This window comes from Anopheles marshallii, chromosome 2, assembly GCF_943734725.1.
Source record: "Anopheles marshallii chromosome 2, idAnoMarsDA_429_01, whole genome shotgun sequence".
In the NCBI taxonomy this organism is placed as follows: Eukaryota; Metazoa; Arthropoda; class Insecta; order Diptera; family Culicidae; genus Anopheles; species Anopheles marshallii.
Window position 1 is genome coordinate 74,888,578 of NC_071326.1, and position 26,997 is coordinate 74,915,574.

A 26,997-nucleotide genomic window follows, 5' to 3' on the forward strand; every position below is an offset into this window, starting at 1 on the left:
GTGTCGCTTTGCCTAAAGACGTTTTGCGAAAGGACATTGGCGTAACAAAACAATCCCGTACTGCGCGTATGCTGATTTGATAAACATGCTGTGGTGCATGCTTCAAAAGTCATTCCAGCACCTACGATGCCGATGTGTGCCAGCATGGACATATACCATCTTGTGTGCATATGACACAGCTTTCGAACTACGTCAGTTTTCTACCACAATAAAATTACGGTCCGTTGCATACGGTTTGCATGTGTTGTGAGGGGTGATGACCCATAGCCACTTATCATCACCAACTGCAATACACTCTTGTTCACTCTGCATCCATCGACATTCCTTCGGCTAACCACAAACGAGACATCCTTTAACCGCTAACCACAAAATCTAATTTCCAACACATTTATAGAAGTGCTCCGCCATGGTCGATTGATTACCAGTTTCTCTTTAAAGACATTCGAATCACAGGAAGCTCTTTAAACAGAGCACTTTTAGTCGAGCTTTAACGTAAAGAGAAACAAAGTAAAAGATTCTACTGAAGTTCAAGACGCTGGAACAGATTACTGTTAAGAAATTTGCTCAGCTAATCGATTACAATTTCTCCCACATTTGACCATCTAACACGCGACCATTTATCATCCTAAATGCCAAACGCTTGTAGGAAATTGCCTTCTGCAAATTATCACTTCTTCATTAGTGAAATTGCTACAATAAATCTCTTTCCTTGCTCTTCTTATCTCCTTCAGGTAATTATCATCCAAGATAACACAAATATCGGCGGACAACCACCATCCGCTGGGCTTGCTGTGCGCTTATACTACACATTTTCGACGAGCTCGTGCAAAAGAAAAGCCTAACGGGTGGGCTGATCTGTCAAAAGAAAATTCACCATTGACCCGGGATGCTTCCCGTGCGCTGCGTGACCAGTCCGGGGGCAGGTGAAAAACTCATCTCGAAACGCCAGCGCCAGAAAATTGGATGCTAAACAAAACTCCATAAATCATGGCAATTTTCCACCGCGCACCGATGAAGCACGAAAGGCACAACCAGGTATTCGGTAGTCACACCCGCCCGTACGTTGTGTGCGCGGTTGGTTTGCTCTTTCTATTCAATTCATTCATCTTCATTACATCGTCGTCAGTGTGTATGAGCCCAGCGGTACGGATAAATCGTTCGTGGCCGGCCGTGGTATACCGGGTAATATAAAACTAAATGGCCTGCTGTCGGATTCGACCGGTCTATCATCGACGCAGTGCGGAGTAATTTTCTGAAAAGGATTACCATGTCCATCCGTTCCCCTTCGCTTGCTCACAGCCGCCCTCTTTGTATCCTTTTTAACAGTATTGCAGCATAAGCAGTTTCACCCAACATTACGCACCATTCCGTTGGTTAATGACTCAATAGCAAAGTTATTCAAATTTGATTGCATCGAAACATTTTCTTCCCCCCAAAACCTCCAATTCCCGACGCGGGAAAACATAATTGAGCAAGCGAAACCGTACACTGAATTGCCACTACAGGGGAAACAAACGACGCTACAGCCCAAAAAAAAAAACGCAGACACCACACCGGGGGAACCATTTTTCAGTCTACGCTAAAAAATGCACCTTACGTGATGCACGGTACAAGCACACGCGTACAGGAATTTTGACTAGCCCGGAAGCTTGTCCGCTGTGTGAACGGGATGATGGTAAGGGACATTATGTATATTTTGCACGTACAAGAGGTGTTATTTTTTTTTGCGGGACGGTTCGTTCATTTTGGAGCATTGAACTGTTCGCGTACAGCTCTATTTACGAGGCATTATCAGCCTCATCTCCGAAGAATGTAGTCGTTCCTTACACAACGATGCCCTGCAATCAATGCTGTGGGGTACGCTAATTGGAGCAATCTAGGTATTTTTTTCTATAATTAAGACATGTTCTACTTGAACAGTAACAAATCCGTTAGATGATAAGATGTATGCAAGCCAAGATAAAAATCCTGTAAAATAAGCATTCTGTTTTATTTTTGATTAGATTTTAGATTTGACAATGATGGAGCTTTTAGGGATATGATATTGTGAGGTTTGGAGTTTAAGTTGAAGGGTGGTCAAGGTAAAAAAAACTCTGATCTCTCAAACTTGAAAAGCTTTCCGATATTGCTTTAGCGTCAATTATGAGAGCTTTGTAAAGACTCTACAGCAATTAGTGCAGTTTTCAGCAAAATTCAACATTTATAGCGTCACATTTCAACTTGCCAATTGTCCAAATAATTTGTCATTCAAGATACAAACCTGTTCCCCTATTTTCTTCCTTCTAAGAACTCCTGCTCCTAAAATCTTTTTCACTGTTAATCTTGCTGTTAACCGACAATTAAAATAATTGTTATCAGATCCAGCAAAGGTTCCTGCGCCCGGATCCGGATTTGGCTACATTTAAAATTCTACCAAGCAAATGAAACGATACGGTCGGTATCTACTTCCCCACACTCTGAAACGCCAGATGTTGTAGTAAAGCATTGCGTTATTTATTACTTTTTTTCCCTCTCTCGGCTCCGCTTTTAGCTCTGCCAACACTGCAAGTAATAAAGTAATCGGCCTTATAAACCCCCTGCTCTGTCGGACCTCCAGAATGGGGGAAGAATTTCATGCAAATCAGTTTGCCCTGCTAATTACCATCTTCACTAGGCACACGAAACTGACCAAAGCAATGTCCGGTCCAGGGCATCCCGAAATGTCTACCACATCTATGCAAATGAACGGCAAGCAGGAAACCGACCAGACAATGTCCAAAAGCGAGCAAGTTTGCAGCATTATGTCTGTCTGAGGGTTTTAACTGAGAAGCATTTCATCTATCCATCAACGTGTGTTACACAGTGTGTGGCACAGATTGAATGGTCCGGCCGTCCCGGAAGCAGCTCCAAAATCGGTGTATCCACTTCATCTATATTCCATTAAAATTTGTGCCTTTTTTCTCGCCATCTCTTTCGGACCACCTGGTCGATACCGTACTCAAACTCGGAAAACCATATCCAAAAGCATGATACTATCATACCCAGTCGAGAACGGGAGCGCAACTCCTGATGCCACACCCGGTGCTAACTGATGCATAACTGATGGCAGCCAGCCTTGGTATCCGGTATTTTTTTTTATCTATCGTCCGCTACCGAATGTTCGGTATGTCTGTGTCTGGCACTTCTCTCCCCTTACGCGTTCTTCTCTCACCTAGAAAGCAGTAATCAAATCTACCCAGAAAGGATGTACAGTGCGCTCCAAACTTAAATCGCCACACCTCTTTCGCACCTGGCGTACAAGCGGCCCTGTCCGGACCGGGGACAGGTGTTTGCGTGCAGGGTCCTGCCAGTGAAAGTGGGCTCCTTGATTTGAGTGTCCTAGCCCAGCGGTCTTCTGCCCAAGACTCGTTCGCTTGATTGAGACCATGTCCGTGATTGTGTCCGTCCGTCCGGGGTTGCAGCCAGGCCCGATTTGTATGCATCCCAGTTATTTGTTCATCCTGATGATCGATTGCCTCTGACTTCTGTGCGGCTTGAGGAATTTACACTCGGCCCATTGTCTGAAGACTCTTGCCTCCTCCCCGACACAAGAATCGGGTTTCGGATGCGGAAGCAGGATAAAGAATTTAAAATGTATCACAGATACCGAAAACCTCGGTAGTCGGGGCGTACTAACGAGAGCAGATGAATATGCATAGAGAGATGCCCGTGCTGGTCGCAAAACCTCAGTCCCCGCCCGATGAGTGAATTAATTCATTCCGGTCCATTTGATTCGATTTATTCCGGTTCGTCGAACGTTGTCGGAGCACGTGGTTCCGATCCGTTTCAGGGTTGTTCCGGGGCATGATTTCATGGTCAGTGGCCCAGGTCCGTTCGGCCGGGTCTTGAAAGCTTGGTGTGCTCAGTAAAAGGTGTACTCAGCCTACTTGGCTTGGCCAGGACATCGTAGCGACGAATCGTACCATGATGTCTTGATTAGATTGCAGTAGCCAGCCTCGGTGAATGGAATGAGAAGTACACCAGCGGTGCAAAAAAAAACACCGCCCCGGCACTGGCCGATCCGTGGGATAGACGTACGATTGTCGTCTAGACAGCCGGTCTCTCAACCGGCAAGACCGGTGCGGTGCGGTTCATCGAATCATACAGCACTTAATTAAATGCCGGAAGCTCAATCTTGCAGCTGATGACGTGAGTAAACGTTGCATAAAGTGCTCGAAGAAAAGGAGCTGTTGAGGTTACACTTGACGCTTGAACGATTGGTCAAGAACCATATCGGGGCGTTCTTTTGTTCGCCACATTCCACCGCTAGAAACAAAGCAGACTTCAATCTAATTTAATTTAATTCGAGAGATTTTAAAACCTTTCTTAAACAAATAATGGAATGCTTTCAAAGGAAATGAGCGCAAAGATCTTGCAAGCTCTTTGGACTTCCATTTGCCATCAATGCATCCATCGGAGGCATTTTAATTTTAATCAATTCAATTTACTATATCGGGAATATATTTCTATTTTTGGATTACATTTCTTTTCCATCTGGCAAAGAGGCTTAAAATGGAAATTTAAATGTACAATGTGGAAAAACCATCTTGTATCAAGGATCAGATAAAGCACTACGCAAACAGGGGAATTTTATCAGATAATTTGAGTGAAATTTCATAAACACTGGTTATTCAACGAGAAGTGTCTCCGCTGTTAGGCATAATATGTTTTTGATAAATTAAACATCCACCAAGTTAAACACGGAGAATTTCTTAGACCTAATAGCGACCAAATTACTATATAGCTAACCTGGTGAAACCCTAATATTGGAAATAAACTATATTAACATTTGCTTTATTTAAGATTCAGAATTGTGTGGCCACTTGACTAAACTATGCTTGTTTGTGGCTGTAATCGTTTGCTGAGCCCGTTATCACTGAGCTTGGTAGAGGAGTACCGAGTTGCAAATCAAAATAATGGAAAACCCTCCCATCCCTCGCTATATTCGTTGGTATTTACGGAATTCGCGAACTGAATATTTAATAATACTTATTTATAGTTATAACCTATTGTTATTCTTATTATGCTTATTGTTATAATTATTATAAGCCTGATCATTCTTTTGAATCTTCATACGAATCATAATCATAATTCTTTCCAAGAGAAATCCTAATATTTGAAAGCAATTATGAATTTGAAGTCCATTTTCCATACTATCGAATACACGTGAATTTGTTGTATTTAGAACCCAAATGAGGCTTAATTCTCCACCACTTCAACCAATTACCTTTTACAGATGCAATACAGTCTTCACATTTTTCATTCATTCAACAGTACTGACATATTTGCCTCAAAAATCTTCCATTGCAATGCCCCATTCATTGGTTTTTTTCCTCAACAATGAACTCAATGGATTTTTTTTTGTTTTTTATTCTCGAAAATCCCCATCAAACCCTAGAATGCATCTTAAACTTTTAACCTGAATGAGCAATTCTGGCACGAGCTTTTTGCTATATATTTGCTTCAGGTCATTTCTCAAGCACCGACCTTTTTTTTTGTTCGCAGTTCATCGTCACTATCCTCTCCGACACAAAAAAAACACACACACACTCACACAGGGAACTAAGAAAGCTGACCCTGAGGATCAGCCAGAAACGGTTCGTGCCGAGTAAGACAACTGATAGTACTCAGCTCAGCAGGGCGGCAACAAACAAGAGTGCACACACAAAAAAGTTCCCTTAAGTGGACATCCTTCCCAATGAACTTTTTCGATAAAACCACCTGCCACTCGTTACGGGTTGGATGGGATCGGTGCAGGGGCGCAAGTGGGCAAGCCTGTGAAGAGTACACCAAAGACACACACAAAAAAAATGGCCACCTTTCCCAAAAGAAAGCGAGTGATAAAAGTTAATAGCATCCGTTAGTTTCGGAAGTAGTTGCAACCAGTTTGCTACTTTCTTTACGTGAAACTAATACATTCATCGTTGCTTTTTCGCCTTTGTGGAAGCTTTTGATATTTTGTGTCGCTTTTTTCCGTTTTGTTACTCTTCTGTTTCAGATCTTCCAGATCTATTTATTTTGCCAACTTTGCCCAAACTATGCAAACTAGCGCTAGCTGAAAACAAAATTCTCCTTGCGCGAGTCACCATTCCCCGCCCAGTCGGCATCAACCGGTCGTTATTTATTCTCGAAAGCACTTCCTATCTTTCGCCGTTCTTTTCTACTCTGATAAAACACGGCGAAGCTACATTTAATGGTGAACATGCGCTTCATTCAGGTGCAGCTGGCGATTTTATGAAATTTTCATCAGATTCACCGATAGCCAAACTACGTAGGCCACCGAGTACGTTTGGGTTTCAGTGGATTGTTGCAAATTCATCGCCAGGATAGAGAAAAAAAAACCATGTGAAAGTTGCATTATACACTCAACATCTTTTTCGATTAAAAAACACCAATTCAAATGAGCGAGGAAATTCCCGTCCCTATCTGGACGGTAGAAACAATTTCATGTTTCGCACTGCTCCATTGACCATTGATCTGCTCCCGGTGGGGGGAAGAAATACAGAACTTTCGAATAAAACCAGGCAACAAAGACTGCCTGAAGGTAGTGGCTGTATACACTTGCACAAAAAGTAAGCTAATGGGAACGAAGTTAATGGAAATCCATACTCGCTTCGCTTTCAACTAGCTGCAAACTTTTCAACCATTCTTATCTATTGCGTTGAAGTGAATCATTCCACGGGCTGTTGTGAGCGATATTTTTTTTCTTCGCCGTATTTATTTTAATTCCTAGATTTTTTATACTTCTATGTTTTCTTTTCCTTCAGAAACATGTTTATTTCCTTCCTCTACAATAAATCAGTAAAGGTAGGAATTAGATTTTGTTTTGATTATCCTCCTTTGAACTACCTCCTAGAACTGAAATTTATGCTCCATTTCCCGCCATATTTTGATAATGGCAGCTTGCCGCTAAACATTTTTCGAATTTCCTCCAATATTAGCCAGTTCGGAAATCAGAAAGCCAATTTCCTCAAATTGATAATTAGCTTTACTCTTGGGAAAATTCCCCAACATTGCAATTATTCCGCGAATAAATATCCTGCTCCGTGAATAGCTCTCGGGCTGTTGTTTCCGGTTACAATGTTTGAACATGAAACACAATTCCAACAGTAAATAGCATTGCCTTTTTAGGAATTTTGTAGATTGCAGTTCGATAGATCAGGAAACATATAATTAGGTTTTAATAATATTTTCTCATGTTACATCTCATTCTAAAATAATCGTAAATGGAACGGTACAGCCGTGATATTCTAATTCGAAGAAGTATTTCATAAGCTGATATGTCAGATTTTCCTAAACTAAAACTCATTAAAAACCGAATGAAATCACAACATTTAAATCACATGTTCATTACATTTCCCCGAAGGTACATCTGCAGAGCGATACAACTACTACTAGACAATTGTTAAATAAGCTGTCTTAATATTGTACTTGTTAACCATACACAATTTTACTGGAATTAATGAAAAAAACCTCAGAAAAGTAGATGGACGAAATGCATACAAATAGAACAACCTACACATTGCAATAATTTCGAGAGCAAGTTCGAACTAAGGCTTTGGATTTTTGTCAAGTTTATGCTGAATGTTTGACATCTTTTCGGATCTCATTTTGTAACGCTTACTTAAGTGAAACATCTATCTTGCCATCTTCGAGCAAGTTGAAACAGCTTGAAGCGTAATCTAAGCAACCCACTTCAACTTAGGAGAGTTGTTAGAAATAACCTCAACTTTGCCATCGCTTCTCAAAAACCCTACATTTTGAACTATTTTAACAAAGCATATTTTTCCTCCTCAAGAATCGTCTTTCATACAACTGCTCCTGACAACATCTTTGCACACTGCTAGCCTAATTGTTTCTGAAGCTTGGTCTATAATCTAATCAAATCACGTTATGTAACTTTTCCTTCTTCTCAATTGATTCGATGTCCTATAATGTGAAAAAATATGATGTCTTAATGCCACAATCAAACCATCCCAACAGAGAGAAAAGCCAATTGTTTCCGTGAATTTGTACATCAGGAGAAAAAAGGGCAGAAATCCTGAAGACGCTTCCGGTACATGTCACCATCTTGTCCGACCAGTGATCATAATTTTCTAAATCAATCATCAACACCGCATCGTACCAACTTCCCACCAAACCACGATAGCACTCGAGAACGATCTAATGACGAACACGGTACATGCTGGCATGACATCGGTGACATCTTGCTTTGTTCCCACTTGTAAACTAAGCGCGCCGTAAGCCGGATTGGAACAAGATAAGGCATCATCCCACCATTAGACGCCCTGATGTCCGTACCGTGCTAATATATCCTTTGCACCATTGTTTTCCCCAATGTGTGAGTCGGTGTGGTTACTTTGTGTGTGTGTGCGTGTTTTATCATTCTTCTTCCCTTTTTTTCCTGCCCAACCATAACGAGCCGTGTTATGGAAGCTCTACACTCGCTCCAGCATCCAAACCGTCCGGCGTGTAAAGATCTGAGTCAATAGTTGATTGAATTTGCCCGAAACAGGCATACACACACACTCACACAAAAACTGTGACCTTCCACGCAGGAATCCACCCGAACGGGACGGCATTGATGTCAAATACCTATTGAAGGAATGAATATTACATGATGTATCACCAAGTCATCAGACACTCGACATGTCCCCGAACATCATCGACATTCCCCACTCGTAGCCGTTTCATCGACGCATCATCGAAACACATTACACTTGTTTCCTAATGTTTGGTTTGGCCGGGTGAAGCTAGAAAGAACCATAACTTCTCATATATTGATCCTTCCCGGCCATCTTCTGCTGCCGCACGGAAGGGTCTTCCCGGGCTATGCCCGAGAACTGGAGTGCTCTAGCTGGTGACACCGGGCAAGTGTCGTTAGTTGAAGAAGATCCTTTATTTGTCAAGCATCCGTGTGCCTGTTTGGGGACGGGTGTGTGCGTTTGTGTGTCTGAATCCTTAAGACCGTTCCACCACGCCGTTTTCTTTACACCCAGCATACAAGGTTCCCTTACGCTTGTTTCTTTGCAATCTTTTTTCCTTCTTTTCGCCCATTCAGGGACATTTGCAGAAACATTTCCCTGCTCATGGAACCATTTTGTTCCTTCACACACGTGTGTCTTGTTTCCCCCACATTTTTCTAATGTTAAAAACAGAAGCATAACGCGCTGTTAGTCACTCTCCCGGTATCCATTCTACATACGTGCCGAAGCGTTGCGTGTCCTCGACATGGCCGGGTGTGTTGTACGGTTGTTCCTTCCTTAATTGCATGCGCCCACTTAAGGCGAACGCTGTAGGGGATGAAAACATACCTAAGGGAGGGTTGGAAACAATATTGCGCCATTCCTTACGTGAAGCTGATGTGAGGAAGAGCACTAAAGCATGTGAAATATTCACTTTTTTGTTTAGATTAACAATAAATTGTTAAACATTGTGTATAATAACCGTGAAATATCAATAAGGACAATTAGAAACTACTGTCAATCAATTTCTGAACAGAACCCAACTCTATACATTAAGTTTCACTTAATTTCTGCCAATTCTTCTTATCAAATGAGAGAAATTCTTGGTTAAAGCATTCCGTACCACGTCACCTAAATGTGGGTGACATGGAATGTTTACATGGGACCGCGTCACCCATATACGGGTGACACTTTTGAACTCTAAACATAAAAAATTTATTTGGAATCAATGCAATAAACTTCTTAGTTCCGTGATGTTAAATGAATCTCTCCACATTTGTGGTGGTTTTGGAGAAGTAAAACATATTTTTATTAAATCTTGAACATGAGCACCGTACGTGTAAAAACACTGAGCGAATAGAAATTCCTCCAAATATTTCAACTTAACTGCATTTAATTTCCTTTGCCACTTAAAATGTCTCAATAACACATTCCTCGAACTCGTTTATCAATTTCAAACACCTTTCCACGAAACATTGCCTGTTCCACTGTTGGAACAGCTTGAAACGCTCGGTAAATATAAACACGGGAAGTGCAAAAAAAAACCCTCCATAGAGGAAGGTATGATTTATCCACAAAACCACAGTGATTGTGGTTTAATAGCTGTTATTTTATCACCCACATGCACAATCGCCACCCACCTCAGTTCGGGCAGGTAGAAGGGGTAGAAGTGTAGAACCAATAGTGGGCCGATTATGAGGGTTCAAAGTCTATTCTAGGACACCTATTCCAGCAGAGTTTTTTTCTTCTCCTCTTGCCACCTTTTACAATGGCGTTACCGTACCGTACCCATCGAAGTAGGGACGAAAGAACTAGCTGGCGCACTTTGTACTGGGTTTCTCTTCCCATTCCGTGTGTTCTATTTTTGCTTTCCGAACCGAATGTAACCGGAATTGATCCCAGGGCAAGCCCTCGATGAATGTGCTTGCAAGAAGCACCGGCGAAGCTGCTGGCTGCAAACGAACCCGTAGGGCTGACATATTGGCAACCGTGCCACAGCGGGAAATTTCCTATCCCCATCCACTGGCAGACATTCGGGATCAATTTATGGGTGTAATAACGGTGTCGCCGGTTTCCTCTAACACACCCCGGATCTCAAGCTTCCACCCAAAACCATCGATCGACCCGATTGTATGTTTATGTGCATCGGACTGTGTATAACACTCTGGTGCAGTGCAGCGATTCGCGGAGTGAAAATCTGCCAATTTCTCGGTTCCTCTCCAGCGCGGTCCGGACGTTTGATTAAAGGTGGCTCTGAATGGAAATTGGCTTTGTGCAGCAAAACGCGACAGTAAATAGAGGAAAGAAAAAGACAGAAGACCTGAAACCGAGCCCTGTAGCCCGGAAAGGAAAAAACGACACGTACGTTGTGTGCCTTATCAGTGCAACGTGGCTAAGCGGTCGATTTGAATTTAAAAATTCTCCTTTCCAGAGCTCGTTTCGTTTGAAAAGGAATAGGCGAAAGAGGCTAAAAAGAGGAAAAACCAATCAGTTGAGTGTGGTTCTTCGATAAATGGTGTGATTTACGGAACACTTTGTAGCTGGCGGTTTTGACTGGGTGAGGGTAAGGAAAATTTAATTTTATCATGCAACTGCCTGACCTGGAACCCAATTAATTTACGATCTGATTGCTGTGCAGCAGCTTGGCATTTAAAAATTGTGTACTAAGAATGCAAATTTATTACGTTCAGCCCATTTGCTATAGCGGCATCGTAAATTTTGCAAACTATTGCTTTGTGTCGTAAACGTTCGTTGAAGTTTTGGTGTTTGTTTCTATTTATTAAAATATTGATACTAGACTGATGAGCAAATATCCAATTATCAAATTATCTAATAATCCCCCCCTGCATCAAATTACTTACAAAAGGCTAACTGAACTGAACATGGAACAAAGACCATGATTTATGTGGCAATTGGTTTACTATTGGAGAAACTGAATTTGGCACTCTAATAAGACCAGGAAAAATATTGAAAGCTTGTTTTTTTTACAAAGAATCGTAACACTATTTGTTTGGTAATATAATAATATATATGATGTAAAATTTAAATTAATCTTTTCTGACAAAATACAGTAAAATCCATATGGCCGAAAGGCATATGGCATATCGAAAGTCGTGATCTTAAATAGAGAAAGGAAGCCTGAATGCGGTGCTGAAGTTAAGACAATAGTCGAAAATAATATTGAATTATTCTTCCTTCCTGACTACCACAAAGTATAAAAATAAAAAAAAGAAGAAGACAACATGAAGAACGATCCCGATTGACAACAGAATTGTTGAAGGTATTTATAAAATACGTTTGAATATTGGTATGTGTTTCCAGTAAAATGCTATCCATATTGCAGTTTTTAATAGCTGGGTACCCAAAAGTCAAAAATAACCCAAAATGGCAGGCCTCTGCTTCTATCTGCTAAATATCCTATTCCGGAATATTTCGGAATTGAAGTGATTGTTAAAAAAATCTCTAAAAACAAATTGCAAGACAATATGAATGATGAGTTAAAATTAGTATCCGTAGAAGTCTTAGTAGTTTCCATGAAGAAACCTCGCTTTTTTTTTCGTTAGAACGGCCTTGCCGTATCGACTTATTTTACCACGTAGCCGGATAGTCAATCCTTGCTACGGGGGATTGGTCAGGATGAGATTTTGGTCCGGTCCGTTCGTGTGAAGACCGGCGCCACTACCATCATGCCGCCGGACCGCCCCAAGAAACCTCTATATAATTTAATTGAACGTATGTCTGCAAGTGTTATTTTCAATTTTGCTTATCTTCAAAGATTCAGAATGCCTAAGGTTCACAACAGTGTAACATCTTTATTGTAATTTAAAACTCCACCTTCAAAAATAAACTACTGATTTGATATTACTTTAAGGCGATGTGTTTTCTAGAGCACCTGCCTACCTTGTCCCAAAATCTTACCGTGTGCTGGAAAATTCTTACACCCACGCGTAAAACTACCCCCCCCACAGCATCCGTCGCACTATGGAGCGTGTTGTTGCCACACACGGACGAAACACCAGTCACATCCGCACCAAAATATATGTCACTTTAAATAGCAGAAATGAATCACACTCACGTCCTTGTCATCTTGGGATAAATAATAGTCTCGGTCATACCGGGTCTAGCGCTCAACGGATTCCCCTTCTCCAGAAGGAAGGATAAGCACAGCTATCCCAACAGCCTGGATTCCGACCACGAATTAAGGAGCACCATACAAAACTCCATCTTCCACCGACAGATGTCGCTCGTTGCTTTCCGGGGCGTTTTGCTAACGAGTACACACGGCTAAGACTCCAACGACAACAAGATGGATGAAGCCTCCGTGCTCATGGTGCACGGAGCTTGAGCGACAACGACACAAACCTTCACCCGGAATAACATTCCACCGGAGGTACACGGCGGAACCGGAACGCTACATGTAGCACCACCACACAAGCAGCACCCCCTCATCAGGGCAAGTGACAAAAGTAAATATTTTTCCACCGCGTCTAGAGCAAGTCCGAACTGGAATTCGGGGCGGGTATGCGCACGTGTGAGTGGTGAAGAATGTTTTTTACACACCAACTCTTACTTCCATCACGCTCCAAAATGGGAAGGAAACTTGCGTTCCAGTGTTTCAGTGACTCTCCGGTGCATTCTACAGGGTCGTTCTCGCTCTTATCAAGTGCATCAAGCTTCAAACTTGACTCGACAGACGACCCATCTTCTTGGCGTATACCTCTTGCTCAAGGGACGATACCATCGTGTTTTTTTTTTGCCTTCCGGCTGTACGATGTCATTCCATTAATGAAGCAACCAAAGATGAAGTTGAGTTCATATATACGTATTGCGGTGTGTGTGTTTCTGACTCGTATCCATGTCGTTTTGGACGACGGTGACGGCTCACCGGTGCTGTAAATCCCAAAAAACCTGCAACGGAAACCGGCTAGCTGTAACGCATCCTCGTCACGATCGTCATGACTGGCGTGAGACACTATGTACGCGTGACAGTATCACCCCTCGGGTCCCAACGGGTATGGAGCCTCTTATCCTCTCGTTGTTATTTTAATGAGCGTAATGGCAACCGGTCGCATTCATTAACACATACCTGCGGAGTGTAAAAGTCAACGATATGCTGCAACCGAATTTACGTATTTGGAACGCATGGTGAAGCCCCATTTTTCAACAACATAGGATTACTTTACCTCATTAACTTGAATACTACTTAATGGGAATAGTGGTAGACGTTATAAAACAGACTTTAAAATACCTTATCAGAAAGAGGCGGTTATTTAGATTGAAATAATTAAGCAAAACATGTAAGTAATTTTGATATGTATAAATATTTTGACTACCTATTACACTTCATTCGAAAAAACACACTCAGTAATGCATTGCTGTTGTAATACAGCAAAGAGAACATCCATTTCAGACCGTGAAATGAGCTTTACAGTTCATTTCCTACAGCTTTTTTCCATCCTCCGGGGAACAAAAACGGGAATCCATGTTCAGGTGTCTTCCCGCCGCGCCACTAGATCCCACCGGTCGTAACGCTGAATAATGTATTGCTTGTCTCATTATCCTTCCGCACGGTAAAGTCAACCCCGCTCGCCACTCCCCTTCGCGCGGGTCGGATGCAGTACATGCAGATGCATCTTATCTACACCCCGTCCAAAAAAACGGTGGAGACGGCAATGAAGCTCCCAGGTGATGGTGAAAGAAATTCAAATAAACAATGATTCATGAATAATCTACACTCTCCACCAGGCTGGGAAACCCCCGAGGTGCTCTGTATTGAAGTAACCATAAAAAAAACCTCCACCCAACTGTGTCCCGGACGAAATGCTAGTGTAAAAGCTCGTCAGGTTTCGTTCTGGCATGTAAAATCTGCACACCTGCAATGCATACCCGTTACTATGCTGGGCTGATTATTTGTGTGGCCGTGTGCGGTTTTGCTCGCAATCGTGCACGGTAGGACATGTTTATATGTTTACTCTTTTCTTTTCTTCACCATCTTTATTTCGTCCACCTGTGTGTGTACTACGATGCGGTGCAAATAGGAGTGGTGGCAACTTTTAAGACAGTCATTTTATTTTATTCCTTGCGCTGTTGCTGTTGTTGTTTGCGCCGTGCTTGCAGGCTATAGTCAGGAAGAATACTCACATCCTAACCAGTCGTTTACCTGATGTCATGCCGTTGCAGCAGAAGGATGCACTAAGGATTCTGTTACTATGGGCAACGAGCTAAAGCGTACGGCGAGCGGGGTCATGAACGTGACAGAAGCCTTTTATTCTCTTTCCGGTTTTCATCCCTACCTCGGTCTCCCCCGTACTCTGTGGCCGTATTTTCGTCACTCTGCTCGACCAGAGAGCCAGCAAAACTGCACGTTTGCCGGGGGTGACGTTCCTGGTGGCACTTTCCGGGACAGACCTGGTGGTAAATATTGCACCGGATCACGTACGAAACTTCCCAAACATACACACAAAACCCCGAAAGTCCTGAGACGACAGTTAGTAGCCGCTGCTTTACGAGACGACGTTGCCCGAAAAGGAAAATTATTAAAAATTCACCGTAACATTATTTACGTGACGCGGTAGCATCGTCTGGGCAACGTCAGCGGCTAAACGCCACATTCCTGCTCCGTGCGGTGGCACCATACTTCCGGGGTGACGCTGTGGGATGCTGTAGGTGGACTGGAGCTTAAAACGCTGCAGATAGTCCCGCTGTGACCGTTGCTGATGGTGTGGCTTTAATGCTGCAAGTGCTTGCAACCTTGGGGCCGATTTTTTTTTGGTAGCGCTACGTGTAGTCAGATGTTCCGAATGGCTCAATCGCGATTTTGGACAGTTCCAACACGTGTTGTGGGTCATTCGGTTTCCAACGGGAATTCCTAGTTGAGTGATTTAAAGCTACATTACGAAAATGATGGGCACTTTTCAGCTCATTTGTAGAGTTATGTACCAAACATATCAAACATCAATTGATGTTCTTTTACTATAATTTAAAGTAACACTGAAAAGGGTGTGAATAATTTATAGAGCGTGAGTTGAATAATTGCGAGAAAACCACAACAGGGCACAAAACAAAATTTTGCGTGAACTTTTAAGCTTTACTGTTTAGGTCAATTAAAAGGTAGCTTCACAGTGCCTCTCCCTTAGCAGTACTGGTATTTAATGATGACCAGAGCTAGTATTCGTATTTCATCACCCTCTTTTGGAACTAATTCAGTCAGGAAAATAAAATAAAAACATTAGGAAAGATAAAACCGACTCCGAACAGATTATTGAATGATTAAAATTATCCAAACAAATTCCAAATGAGTGACATAAATTCTGGGCGTGAATGTTCATTAGTGAAATCGTTGATTGGCAACTCACTCTTGAACTATAGATTTTAACCATTATAATTAAACGATGTTAAGGATTATAATTCACTCAATCTGCTTTAATAAAGGGAGTTGTTAATCTCATCATTACTAAAACGTCTAAGGCTTGGAGTAATCCCGAGTAAACATAAAGCCATTTGTTTATTCAAGGAGACCAGCAGGGCCGTAGTACTTCTATCTTATGGAATCTTAATCTAAAGCAAAATTCCCATAAGTTTGGAAACATTGTCAGCTCCAAACTGTAAAAGGGCACCTTATCCCGGGTGTATTCGGCCGAACATAAAACCTAATCTAGCATATTAGGTCTGATCAATTGCTAAATTCGTATGGTGGTGTTGTTAACAAAAGAGATAGTTTTTCGACGATAAGAGCACATAATATTTGTTTTTACAATCCTACTAAATTTCGTTAAATTTACGCCTCTGTCTTTTCACGACACGGATCATCACAATTATTTAAAGTTATAGCTAAAATAGTAATAATTAACTATTTCTTAATCTATCACTAAAACCAACATGGTGTTTCATTCAATTAGAATTCAATCACCTTGAAACCTTGAACAAAGCTCGTCTGGAAAGTGTCCTGATTGTCTTCCGAATGATGCCCAAAGGCACACTCCCAAATCAAGACATTTGAGGGATCAAAAAGTTCTAAATTGTCAAAATATTGCTACATCCAATCGGATCGGACAGCTAGGGCAATTCTATCGTATAAACCCAAGAAAGGGTCAACATTTAAAGGGTCTTAGAACAGCTGTTCGTACCAGAGTTAACAGATCGTTCCACCTAACAACTTCACCCACATCCCCAGCCCGGTTACTTGCTTTAATCATCCAGCGCTCCGGCTGAAATGGTTTAATCCGATTACGGGTCACACTCGAATGGTGACGTTGCCCTCGACGCTTTAGCCGGGTGCAATGAGCGAGTAAACGGCGACACAAAGCGACACAGGCAGAAATAAAAGAAGCAATCTCGGGAGACATTCTTCCGCCTATCCTGGACGTGACAGGCACCCCGGAACAGATGTCAAATCGTGCTGTCAGTCAAGCGGGATGGCGGCTGCTGCCAGCAACCCGACCCCCACCTCCCATGCCCATTCCCATTTTCCGAACGTTTGTTCGGGCACAAAACAGCCTTGAGCAGAAGTGTCACCGTCGCCTTGATATACGTCAACCCACTGCCCCCGTCCATCCATTACCGGGCGAACGGTTTCATTCGGGTTTGAAGCTGATAAAATTAATTAGTTAAATTTAAATATCTAATCACCGGAATGGATAACACGCGCAAGCACAGCGAGCATTTCTGGCAGCTGTGTCGGACATGCTGGGCGGAAAGTTTTATTCGAGTCTCTCTACTAATGGTTCATTACTAACGATCGTTTTTCTTGTTCTCTTTCCTTCTAGACCCGGTCTCGCTTGTTTGATGCCCAAAAGTAAAGATGCATTGACTAGTGTTTTCATTCGGGCCATCATCATCATCAGCATCGATACGGGAACCGACGATGACGTCCTGTGTCGCGGTCAAGTGGCCCGTCTATAGCTACGAACCGGTCGATCCATCAACCCGATCCAGCCCGTCAAGGTTGTGCCCACGGTGCGGTAGAGTTAATTAGCATTTTTGTACACGTTGCCGACCCGGTCCGTTCTCTCCCGTGGAGAGTTGTGTCAGTGCGAAAACCCCCCGTGCGTCCAACGCACAGATTCGGTGTTGTGAAGTGAGTCGTGTCGAACAGCGCCACACGATGGTTAAACTAAAGACAAGCTGTCGGATCATCATCTACTCGACCACGCTGGTGCTACTTGTGTTCCTGCAGCAGGTTTACACCTTCTGCCCATCGATATGCACGTGCGAGGGTGACCCGAACGTGCGCACCTGGTGCATCGGGGCCGGGCTGGATGTGGTACCGATCCAGCTCAATCCGGACGTGCGCTACATCAACCTTACCGCGAACCGGATCACCAACGTGCACTTCACGCTCACCTTCTACTACAAGCTGGAGGTGCTCGATCTCGCTGGCAACCGCATCGAAGCGCTCGGTTCGCGCAACTTCGACACCCAGCAAGCCCTCCGGACGCTCAATCTCAGCGATAACGCAATCGCCTCCATCCCGAAGGACGCCTTCCGTGGGTTGCAGCGGCTTCAAACGCTGAAGCTGTGCGGGAACCGTATCGAAACGATACACCCGGCTGCGTTCCACGATTTGCGCAATCTCATTGAGCTTGACCTTGCGGGCAATGCGATCACCAGCCTGGAACCGGGGACGCTGCGACATCTCTATTCGCTCGAGGTACTATCGTTCCAGAACAACCAGCTGCTGGAGATACCGTACGAGCGCAATCTCGAGCATCTCGGCCAACGGTTACAGTTGCTCGATTTGTCCGTCAACCTGCTGGAATACATCGCGAACGACAGCTTTGTGGCGTTGCGGGAGCTACGTACGCTCAAACTTGGCGGCAACATTCTGACCGAGCTGGATTACGGCGCCTTCCATGGGCTTAGCGGACTCAGGGCGCTCGACATCGTTGACAATAATCTTACAGTAAGTACGCACTGAATCGATAATTTTGAAGACGAAAGATTTCAAGTCTACACAGCATATGAATGCAGCACTCCTTCTTAAAGAGTTGTTATGTATTTCATTTATTTGCGCCAATATACCTTCACGATTCAAACTCAGTATTCGTTAGAGAACATGTCTTCGAAATTTAATTAGTTTCACGAATCATCATTCTCGTGTATGCCAAACCTAGATGAGCCTTCGTATAATAATACCAATTTATGTGATGTGCATGCTCGCCTTCCTTATAGACCCCATTTAAATTGGAATAATGACAATTATTATGCCACCAAGCACCATCATATAATACGGCGCAGTTATTAGCAGCATTTTCATCATTGTCGCGATCGACGGTCGTAAACTTCATATCCTTGTGGTAAGTCAATGAGTCCCCGGCCGTCCCCGAGTAGGCGCCCACCTTCTTCAACGGATATTGATCCACCTCACTGCCCACCTCAAACTCCTTGTACCGTGCGTACACATAATTCCCGGCAAAATCTTCCAGCTCCACCATCAGCTCGTGAGGTCGTTCCGACGTCAACCGATGCAGACGTTCCAATCCGATCCAGAACTCACGATCGATGCTGCCGAAACCATCCCGATATTCGATCCAGTCGCGATGGAAGTCCAGCAATCCATCGAAGCGCAATTGAACCACGAGCCACCCACCACCGAACCGGGTCTGTTCGCAATAGGCCTGGAAGGGTTCGTCGTTCGCGGTTGGTTGGATGAAGTATTTGCCCGTTTTCTTTGTTGGTTCTTCCTTACATGATCTAAATGCGTTACCGACACGATTCAAACCAATTCCACCGAACGAATTCGCGATGAGTGGCGCTTCCTTTTGTGCTATCGTCAGGATCTCCTTTCTCATCTGTTCATGGCTGGCGCAAGCCACCTGCTGCGAGAGTATTTTATTCGACTGAGTCTGCAACACCGTAAGATTGTGGCCCAACGACTGGCTAAGTTGGTTTAATGCAAACAGCATTCCATCGGAAAGGGTTGCCTGGTGTGCAATCTGCTGGCTGGTTGACTCTCGATCCTCCTTTAGCGTTAAATCCATCTCGATCAGCTTGTACTTCAGATATTCCATCCTGGCCGATAACACTTCGTATCCATAGCCGGTGAGGGAAGAATTCAGGACGTTAACTTCATTACCGCAGACTACCGTTGAGGTGCATAGCACCCAAACATTGAACAAAACCACACGCCAAACACTCATTCTGAACTGACAAATAGAACTAAACTTTGGAAACATTCACCAAACAGTGTGATTTCGCTACGAGTTCATCCCTCTTTTATACGGTCAAATGTGGAGAGTTTCAAGAGATTTTCATTATCAACATCTCACAAAAAAAATGTCGTGTGGCACAAATATAGCTTTAAAAGAACGTCTGTCGCACACATCTGGCTGAGGTCTGGACTAATCTTTCAATCCATGAATTGTATCATAAAAACGTAATACGATTCAACTTTTGATGCTCTTCTGCCATAACACAAACCAAAAGCAAAACTGGAAAAAAAATCATTCTTTTGCTTTGATATTCTCTGACTAAGGGCATGGTCTAATACAGTTGCGGGCAACAAAGTTTCGCAACATGTTGCTGATGATGTGGTCTATGAATGTTCGCCGGTAATATTCAAAATTTTGACGTCAAATTCGTCAAACATCAAACATGTATTTGTTTTTTTTTTCATTCGCGTATTGTATTGTGCATTCAAGCAGGAATCACGAAAAAAAATATTTCCAACTTAACTTAAAAAATTAATAAAAAGGAACAACAAATCTTTTGCCAAGGTCCAAAGAATACTATTGATATAGGTGTTACTGATAAAAAAACAGAAACGAATTGCACTTGTTCTACAACAAATGTTGGACCAAAGCTGTCAAAAACATGTATTCTTGCCAGCAAAAATGTTTCCACGCAACACTATTAGACCATTGCCTAAGAAACAAAAATCACATATTAACACCAAATCTTGACTTGCCTTTTAAGGCAAACGTTTGCGGCGGTTAATATTTCATTCCGACACTACATTGTCCGCTCGTATCCCGCCGTATCAGTTTCAGCCATGACAGTCCCTGCCTTCCCGGTCTGCACAGCGAACATTGCATTACCGTGCACACGGTCCGACACCACATTCTGGCCAAACTATTGAATGCCGTTGCCTGGTGGGACAACAAAATCACCATAAACTCTCCTTCTCATCCGGCCAAATCCATTCGTTGATCCACCGCCGGAAACCGCCGTTAGTTTGCCCCCTCTAATACCGCGCACACTCCCTTCACCACCAAGGTTCACGCGAAACACGCCGCAACAAAGCGAATCCGGCCCCGGATTCGCTCGATCGTTTCGCACTCGCACATAAAATATGCAAACTCATACAATTTACATAAATCATTCTCGAATAATTACTCCGCACCGTGCGCGGTCAATGGCCGGAAGGTTAGAATGCTGCCGCTGAATGGTGATGGCGATGATGATGATGTTGTTTTGCATGGGACAAAAACCCCCTGGCCCGGTTCCGAGATCGCGAAAAGCCCGCGTGGGGCAGCACGGCTCCTGCAAACACCCGGTAATGTTTCGCTGTGCCGCAACAGAAACAATACATTTGCTGGCCAAAGTCATTGCGTCGCATCGACTGTGGTTGGGTTATGTGAATCGCGTGCGTCTTTCCTCCGGACGAACGGTCGGGTTTGCGGGGCAGGCCTAGCCGACCTTGTCAACCATTACCGGCGAAACCAAAGCACACAACGCTACACATCGTGCGCAGAACGCCAGCTTCCAGCTGAATGTTTAATTAATTAATAATTTATAGAATGAGTGATTTCACTCCCGGGCAAAACCCCACCACCACCGTGCATGTGCATTCGTATGCTGCATCCTAGCAGTGAGTTGCTGAATCTGACCTCCGGTTTTCCGTTCACAGGTTGTGCCAACACTGCAATTATCAAAATTGTGTAATTTAACATATTTATCACTGAGCGGAAACTACTTCGAAAGTCTACCGGCGGTGGCGTTTCTGAACCTGTTCCAGCTACAGCAGCTTCACCTCAACCGGCTGGATCGACTGCAGCGCATCGATGCGAGGTAAGTAGTGTGCCCGAAGCGAACCACCACCGCCACTGTCCGTCGGTCCGGTTTGTGCGATTTAAGCAAATGAAGATGTAACGTTTCGTTCGGGTTGAATTTTAATTACATTCTCATACACACAACACAACGGCCCTAGCACCCGTTACGCACTCGGCAACACTCCCTGGAGGCTTTTGTGGGTCGCATTATCATGACCACAACAGACACTTTTTCCACAGCAGCCCTGGTGAAGGGCTTACCAAACCGTCACCAAACGGGACCAAAAAGGGAACGCAATTACCCTGAGAGAACCGTCGGGATGAGACACACAAAAGTCACTTTCATTAAATTACAACACCCACCCGGGAAACGGGATCCCCCTTTGCCGGTATCTCCCCACACACTCCCAAAGAACAAAGCCGGCCAAGACGTGGAGGGCGCACGAAGGAAGAAGATTTTAATCTCCACTGTCACACGCTGACGTTGATGAGTGGATGTCCCCGGATGTAACTACCCGAAAGCACCGCCACCAACCCCCAGGAGAGACATGGTACACTCCCGTATCATACAGCACAAAAAAAGCACCCAACACACGATTGCATCCACTTTTGGAAGATCCACTCAATGGTAGCCTATAACGAGCGGTACGAGATCCTGCCCGTTACATTGTCATGGGAACGAACGGGCAGACGATAAGCAACAGTGCCCTGGTAACGTTGCGCTCTACAGCGAAGACACAGATTGAGGTGTTTTGTCCGGAAGCATGGCCTCGAAATGTGCGTTCCTGTGTCATCGTGCGTGTTTTGCTTTATCTGCACCGAACAGATACCGCACCGTGCCTTCCTTTTTTTTTCCTGCTACCGTATCGATCCACAGCCATGGTCATAAATGGAGCGAATGTTTACGGTTTATTAGTTTTGTTTGTTTGGTTTTGGTTGGTGAGAAACTTTTGTACACAACAGCCTTAGCAGCCCAAAATGGCGTTGACACGAATGATTAATTAAGTTTTAGGAACTAAGGAACGGGAGATATGCGCACAATGACAATTTTATTTTACGTAACGTGTACTGTTTTATTAGCAAAATAATATAGTTTTATTTAAACTTTTTATTTTCCTAACAATTTGGTTTCAGAAAATTTGATTACTTCATTATTTCAATGCATTACAGTGGTGGATAGTAAAATAAGGACACTAAAAATTTCACTTAAATTTTTTGTATTTTGATTCGTGAATTGAATATTGCTCCGCTAGATCGTAGCAGTTGGATCAGTCAATTTTTCATTTAAACTGAGAAAATTTAAATCGTGTCTTTGTTGTATTCTAACTGCTAATTCGACGTAAAATGTGCCCAAAACAAAGGCCTAATTTGTTGCTTAATTTTATTTTTTGTTTTATTATTAATCCTAATTTTACATTAAATGTAACCAAAAAACCTAATTCATTGCTATATTTTTAAATCGTATATTTTTGAAACACGAGTATCAATCACATGTTTCTAAGACAAAAGAACGTATGAAAGATCGGTCTGGTTATCGAAGTTTTGTAATACTAATTTTACTGAATATGTTTGGAATAATTTAAAGAAAATATGTAATTTTGAATTAAGTACGACATATGGGAAACTATCCAGTACGTACTTTTTATTCCTATTTCCTTAAATCAAGCTTATTATTGTATAAATACAATTGATTTCACTTCACTTGATCACATAATGCATGAATATTCTACGCGAATTTATATTTACCAAAAAAAAAAAATATCAAAACACACAGTGGTTTTATGTTACTGACCACCACTGTATAGCAATTACTAACGAGAACAGCACACGGTTCTACACTGCTCTAATCTTTCTCCAATCTTGTCCCTCGATGTCTGTCGAAAGCACACTTGACATGCACGCCTCCATCTCAAACCAGTGTCTGCGAAGCTCCAAAAAAAAAGAGAGAACCAACAGAAAACATTGTCTAAAATCCTCGATGCAGCAGCGATGCTACTATTTACACCCAGGTCATCCTTTTGCACGTGGAAGCCAGCGTCAGCTCGGTCAGACTGTCAGGACTGTTCGCCAAAAGCCCGTATTAATACCCGTCCGGGCTTAACGGTGACACGTTCGGAGCTGTAATGGAACAGATTGGCCCCGGCGAAAAGCGTAAAGCATTGCCCATTGCAGCTGTGTCCCCGCAGGCCTTGGCCAGACAATGCTGCAAACGAATGCCACCGTCGTACGATAGAACTGTTTCTGGGCTCTGCCTTATGCAGACATGTCGTATGCATCATACATTGGAAACAAGAACGGTACAGAAAGGGCATTTCAGAGCGTTTTAGGGTTTTGTTTGGCAGTTTGTCAATTATAGCCTTTAGGACGAAAATATATATGTTGTACCTTTTATAAAGATATTCAAAAAAATGTATTTTTGCATCAATCGATCAATATTGTTTGATGCTTCTATTATTACCACAACATGCCTTCATTAAAAAAATACAATGTAAGATGACGTATGGTACAACACACATACGTCTATCATTTTTTGTACGCACCGTACGTAAATAAATCTTCCTTAGGGATAACGTACCTCGAACATGGAAACTCAATCTCATCTACCTTACTTAATCTCGAGAAAACTTTTGCAACGTGTCGATTCGTACTCAGCCCGGCCATTCCCGGCTTGCAAAGGCACTAGCTAAAACCACAGTCCATCAAGTGTGGCACGTTTCTGAAAGTGATTACATCCCAAAACGCTCCACAACCGAACAATCGTACATCTTCATTTGTGTCAGTCCCGGGCCCTACCGGGTTGACCCAAATATTCCACCCAGCCTCCGGATTGGGAGGGGACAATAAATCACCTTCCATGTACCGGATGCAAACCCGGCCACCTAACTTAACCGGTTTTGGTCTCCACTCTAATCTACAGGACGTTCGTGGACAACGCGAACCTGCGGATTCTCACCCTGGACGATAATCCATCATTTGCGAGCTTACCGCTGCGACTGTTTCACAGCAATCCGAATCTGGTGGAGATTTCGATGCGGCGCAACGCGTTGATCCGTCTCGATGCCGTACACTTTCCGCTCGACCGGTTGCATCGGCTCGAGCTGGGCGGTAATCCGCTCGTGTGCAATTGTTCCCTCCTGTGGCTGTGGCGGCTCACGACCGGATACGGACTGCACGAGGCCGACTTTCGGTTGATTGTGCCGGCAGCGGCGGCCGCTGCTGCGCTCATTACTGCCGCACAACCGACCGCAGTGCAGCAGGAGGAAGAGACGATACTGGCCCGTACGCATCACGACGGTCCGCTGTACGTCGATCGGGACGAGATCGGGTGCGATCGGTACGAGGACGGTCGACGAACGAGACACCTGCTGCGCGCGATGACGGAGAGCGACATCGACTGTCCGACCCATCTTGTGACCGTCATCAGTGCTGTGCTAAGCATACTGCTTGTGCTCGCGACCGGTGCGAGTGTGTTGTATGTGCTGCGGTTGTCCAAACGACGCAAGCAGCTGCTTGCCGATGACGATGACCCACGGCGTCGGTCCGGAGTTACGGAGCTAATCGTGCCCCATCCGCAGAAGGTGGACAAGCTGGAGCTGGAGCGTTACCTAGCGCAGCAACAGTCGCTGGTACATGAATACCGAACGTTACGAGCACCCTGGGAGTTACCACTGCCGGTGAAGGAGGACCTCAAGTACGGTAGCGTCGCGGCAACTGGTCGAGATCTCAGCACTGGCAACGGGCAAGCTCCTACCGATCATTACGAATCGCTCGACTACTACCAGCATCAACACCAGCAGCAGCAGCATCCTCAGCACCAACAACAAAAGCGAACTCTCTCCCGTCCACACATCGTTTTCGTATGACTCTAGACCGGCCGACGTCACCGGGGCTACTGCACTGGACGACGAGGTACCAGCAGCGTAACGCCACTGCTGGAGTTCGAAAGTGCCGTCTAAAAATTCCCCATCCGGTAAGTTATAGACATTTGGTCTTTTCAAAATACTTAGTAAAAAGAAGCATAAAACCCAGATTATCATTCAACATACCCTCGTATTTTGTTAAATCTTAGCTGAATAGTTCATTTTTATGCGGGGCCCAGTAGTGTGAGAAACCGGCGAAGTACGAGCTGTGCCATTCAATATTATTTTTCATAATTTAATTTAATTTTAATATTAGCGCAATACAAATTTATATGACACTATAAGTCTAATAGTATTCCTTTAGTATTTCAAGCCTTTTGAGCCCTCCAGCATTTAGTGTCAGGAAGACGATCGAAAGACTTTCCATGACTTTTCATAGGACTTAGGCATGGTAAAACTTTTGAATATACTCTACCAGGCACTGTTTTATCTAGTCGTCTGTCGGTTAGGACCTCAAATTTACTGGAGATCCCAGTTTGACTTTTCATTTACTTAAAGACGTTACGTTTCTTGTATCGACAAGCTCATTAAGATCCTCATACATGGTAGCATGAATTCGTAATAGTACTCCATGTTAAGGCAATTGACAGTTAATTTTCGAAGTTAGTCTTAATTTGCCTAACATAACATAATTGTACTGAACCACTGCTAGGGTTAAATAAATCATGAATTAAACCTAAAGAATATATTAATATTACATTAATTGAATTGCTAATAGAATGTATTGTCCACTTGGTCTTGGTCGATAATCTTCGTCACCAGAAGCGAACAGGAATGAATCGCATCTTTCAAACAAGTGCTTTATGACATCATGGAAATACGCCCGCTATTGTCACATACTTAACCATCCGGCCATGCGACCATGCGAGATGAATAGCATATTTGTGCTGAAAGAAACATCCTGTCCTGTAAGCGAACCGTCCCAGAGCCGGCTGCTAGCCAGGCGAAACACAAACATATTGTACGCTCGTTTTGAGTTATTGGGCCGCAGCAACAACAAAAAAAGGGAGACGTGAGTCCCGAGAAGGCACAAAAGCTTACTAGCAGTCGCCAACAGTTCTCGGAACTCATCTGGAACATTGTGACTTTCGCTGAACCGCACCCAACAGCCGACCTAATAAGTAGGCTACTGTGCGCTACCTACCCGTATGACGATAAATCTTCCGGCAAAATGGACCCGGCCGAGGATGGCTGTGTGTCCTGTTCGGGTTGCTGTGTTAATGCGTTGGGCACATCTTCGGCCGCCTCACGTACCGTGCCCTTACATCTTAATAAATATGTAACGACTCAGATGTATCTTTTATTTACTCGCTTTTCGCATTTCACTGTCACGTCTTGTGGCACCACCCCATCAACTACCGTCCCACCGAAGTCGCCCAGGCTCGGCACGCACTCCACACGTCCACCTGGGAAGCAGTGAGAGAGAGAAAAAAAATACGAACCACAAGCAAAAGATTACTATGCGGCAATGGTGTGCGTTTCGCTTCTTATTATGAACTACTAACGGTGTGCAGGAAATGAAAGCGAACGGAAATTTGTTTCATCACCACCTGGCGGCTTTCCACCAATGCTGCCCAAACATCCCCATCGGCTCGGGTCGATTGA

General features: G+C 43.7%; 2 protein-coding genes across 2 annotated transcripts; one reads left to right on the forward strand and one right to left on the reverse strand.

The window, feature by feature from the left end:
* Window positions 1-17,586: 17,586 nt before the first annotated feature.
* LOC128718565 (leucine-rich repeat neuronal protein 3-like) lies at window positions 17,587-25,430 on the forward strand. Its single transcript, XM_053812188.1, has 3 exons — window positions 17,587-18,384; window positions 21,331-21,491; window positions 24,390-25,430. The coding sequence occupies exons 1-3, from the start codon at window positions 17,587-17,589 to the stop codon at window positions 25,333-25,335; spliced, it is 1,905 nt and encodes a 634-aa protein (XP_053668163.1). The 3' UTR covers window positions 25,336-25,430.
* Window positions 18,551-19,657, reverse strand: LOC128719202 (ficolin-2-like). The gene has a single exon (XM_053812825.1). It carries the CDS (start codon window positions 19,655-19,657, stop codon window positions 18,551-18,553), a length of 1,107 nt encoding a protein of 368 aa, XP_053668800.1.
* Window positions 25,431-26,997: the final 1,567 nt, after the last annotated feature.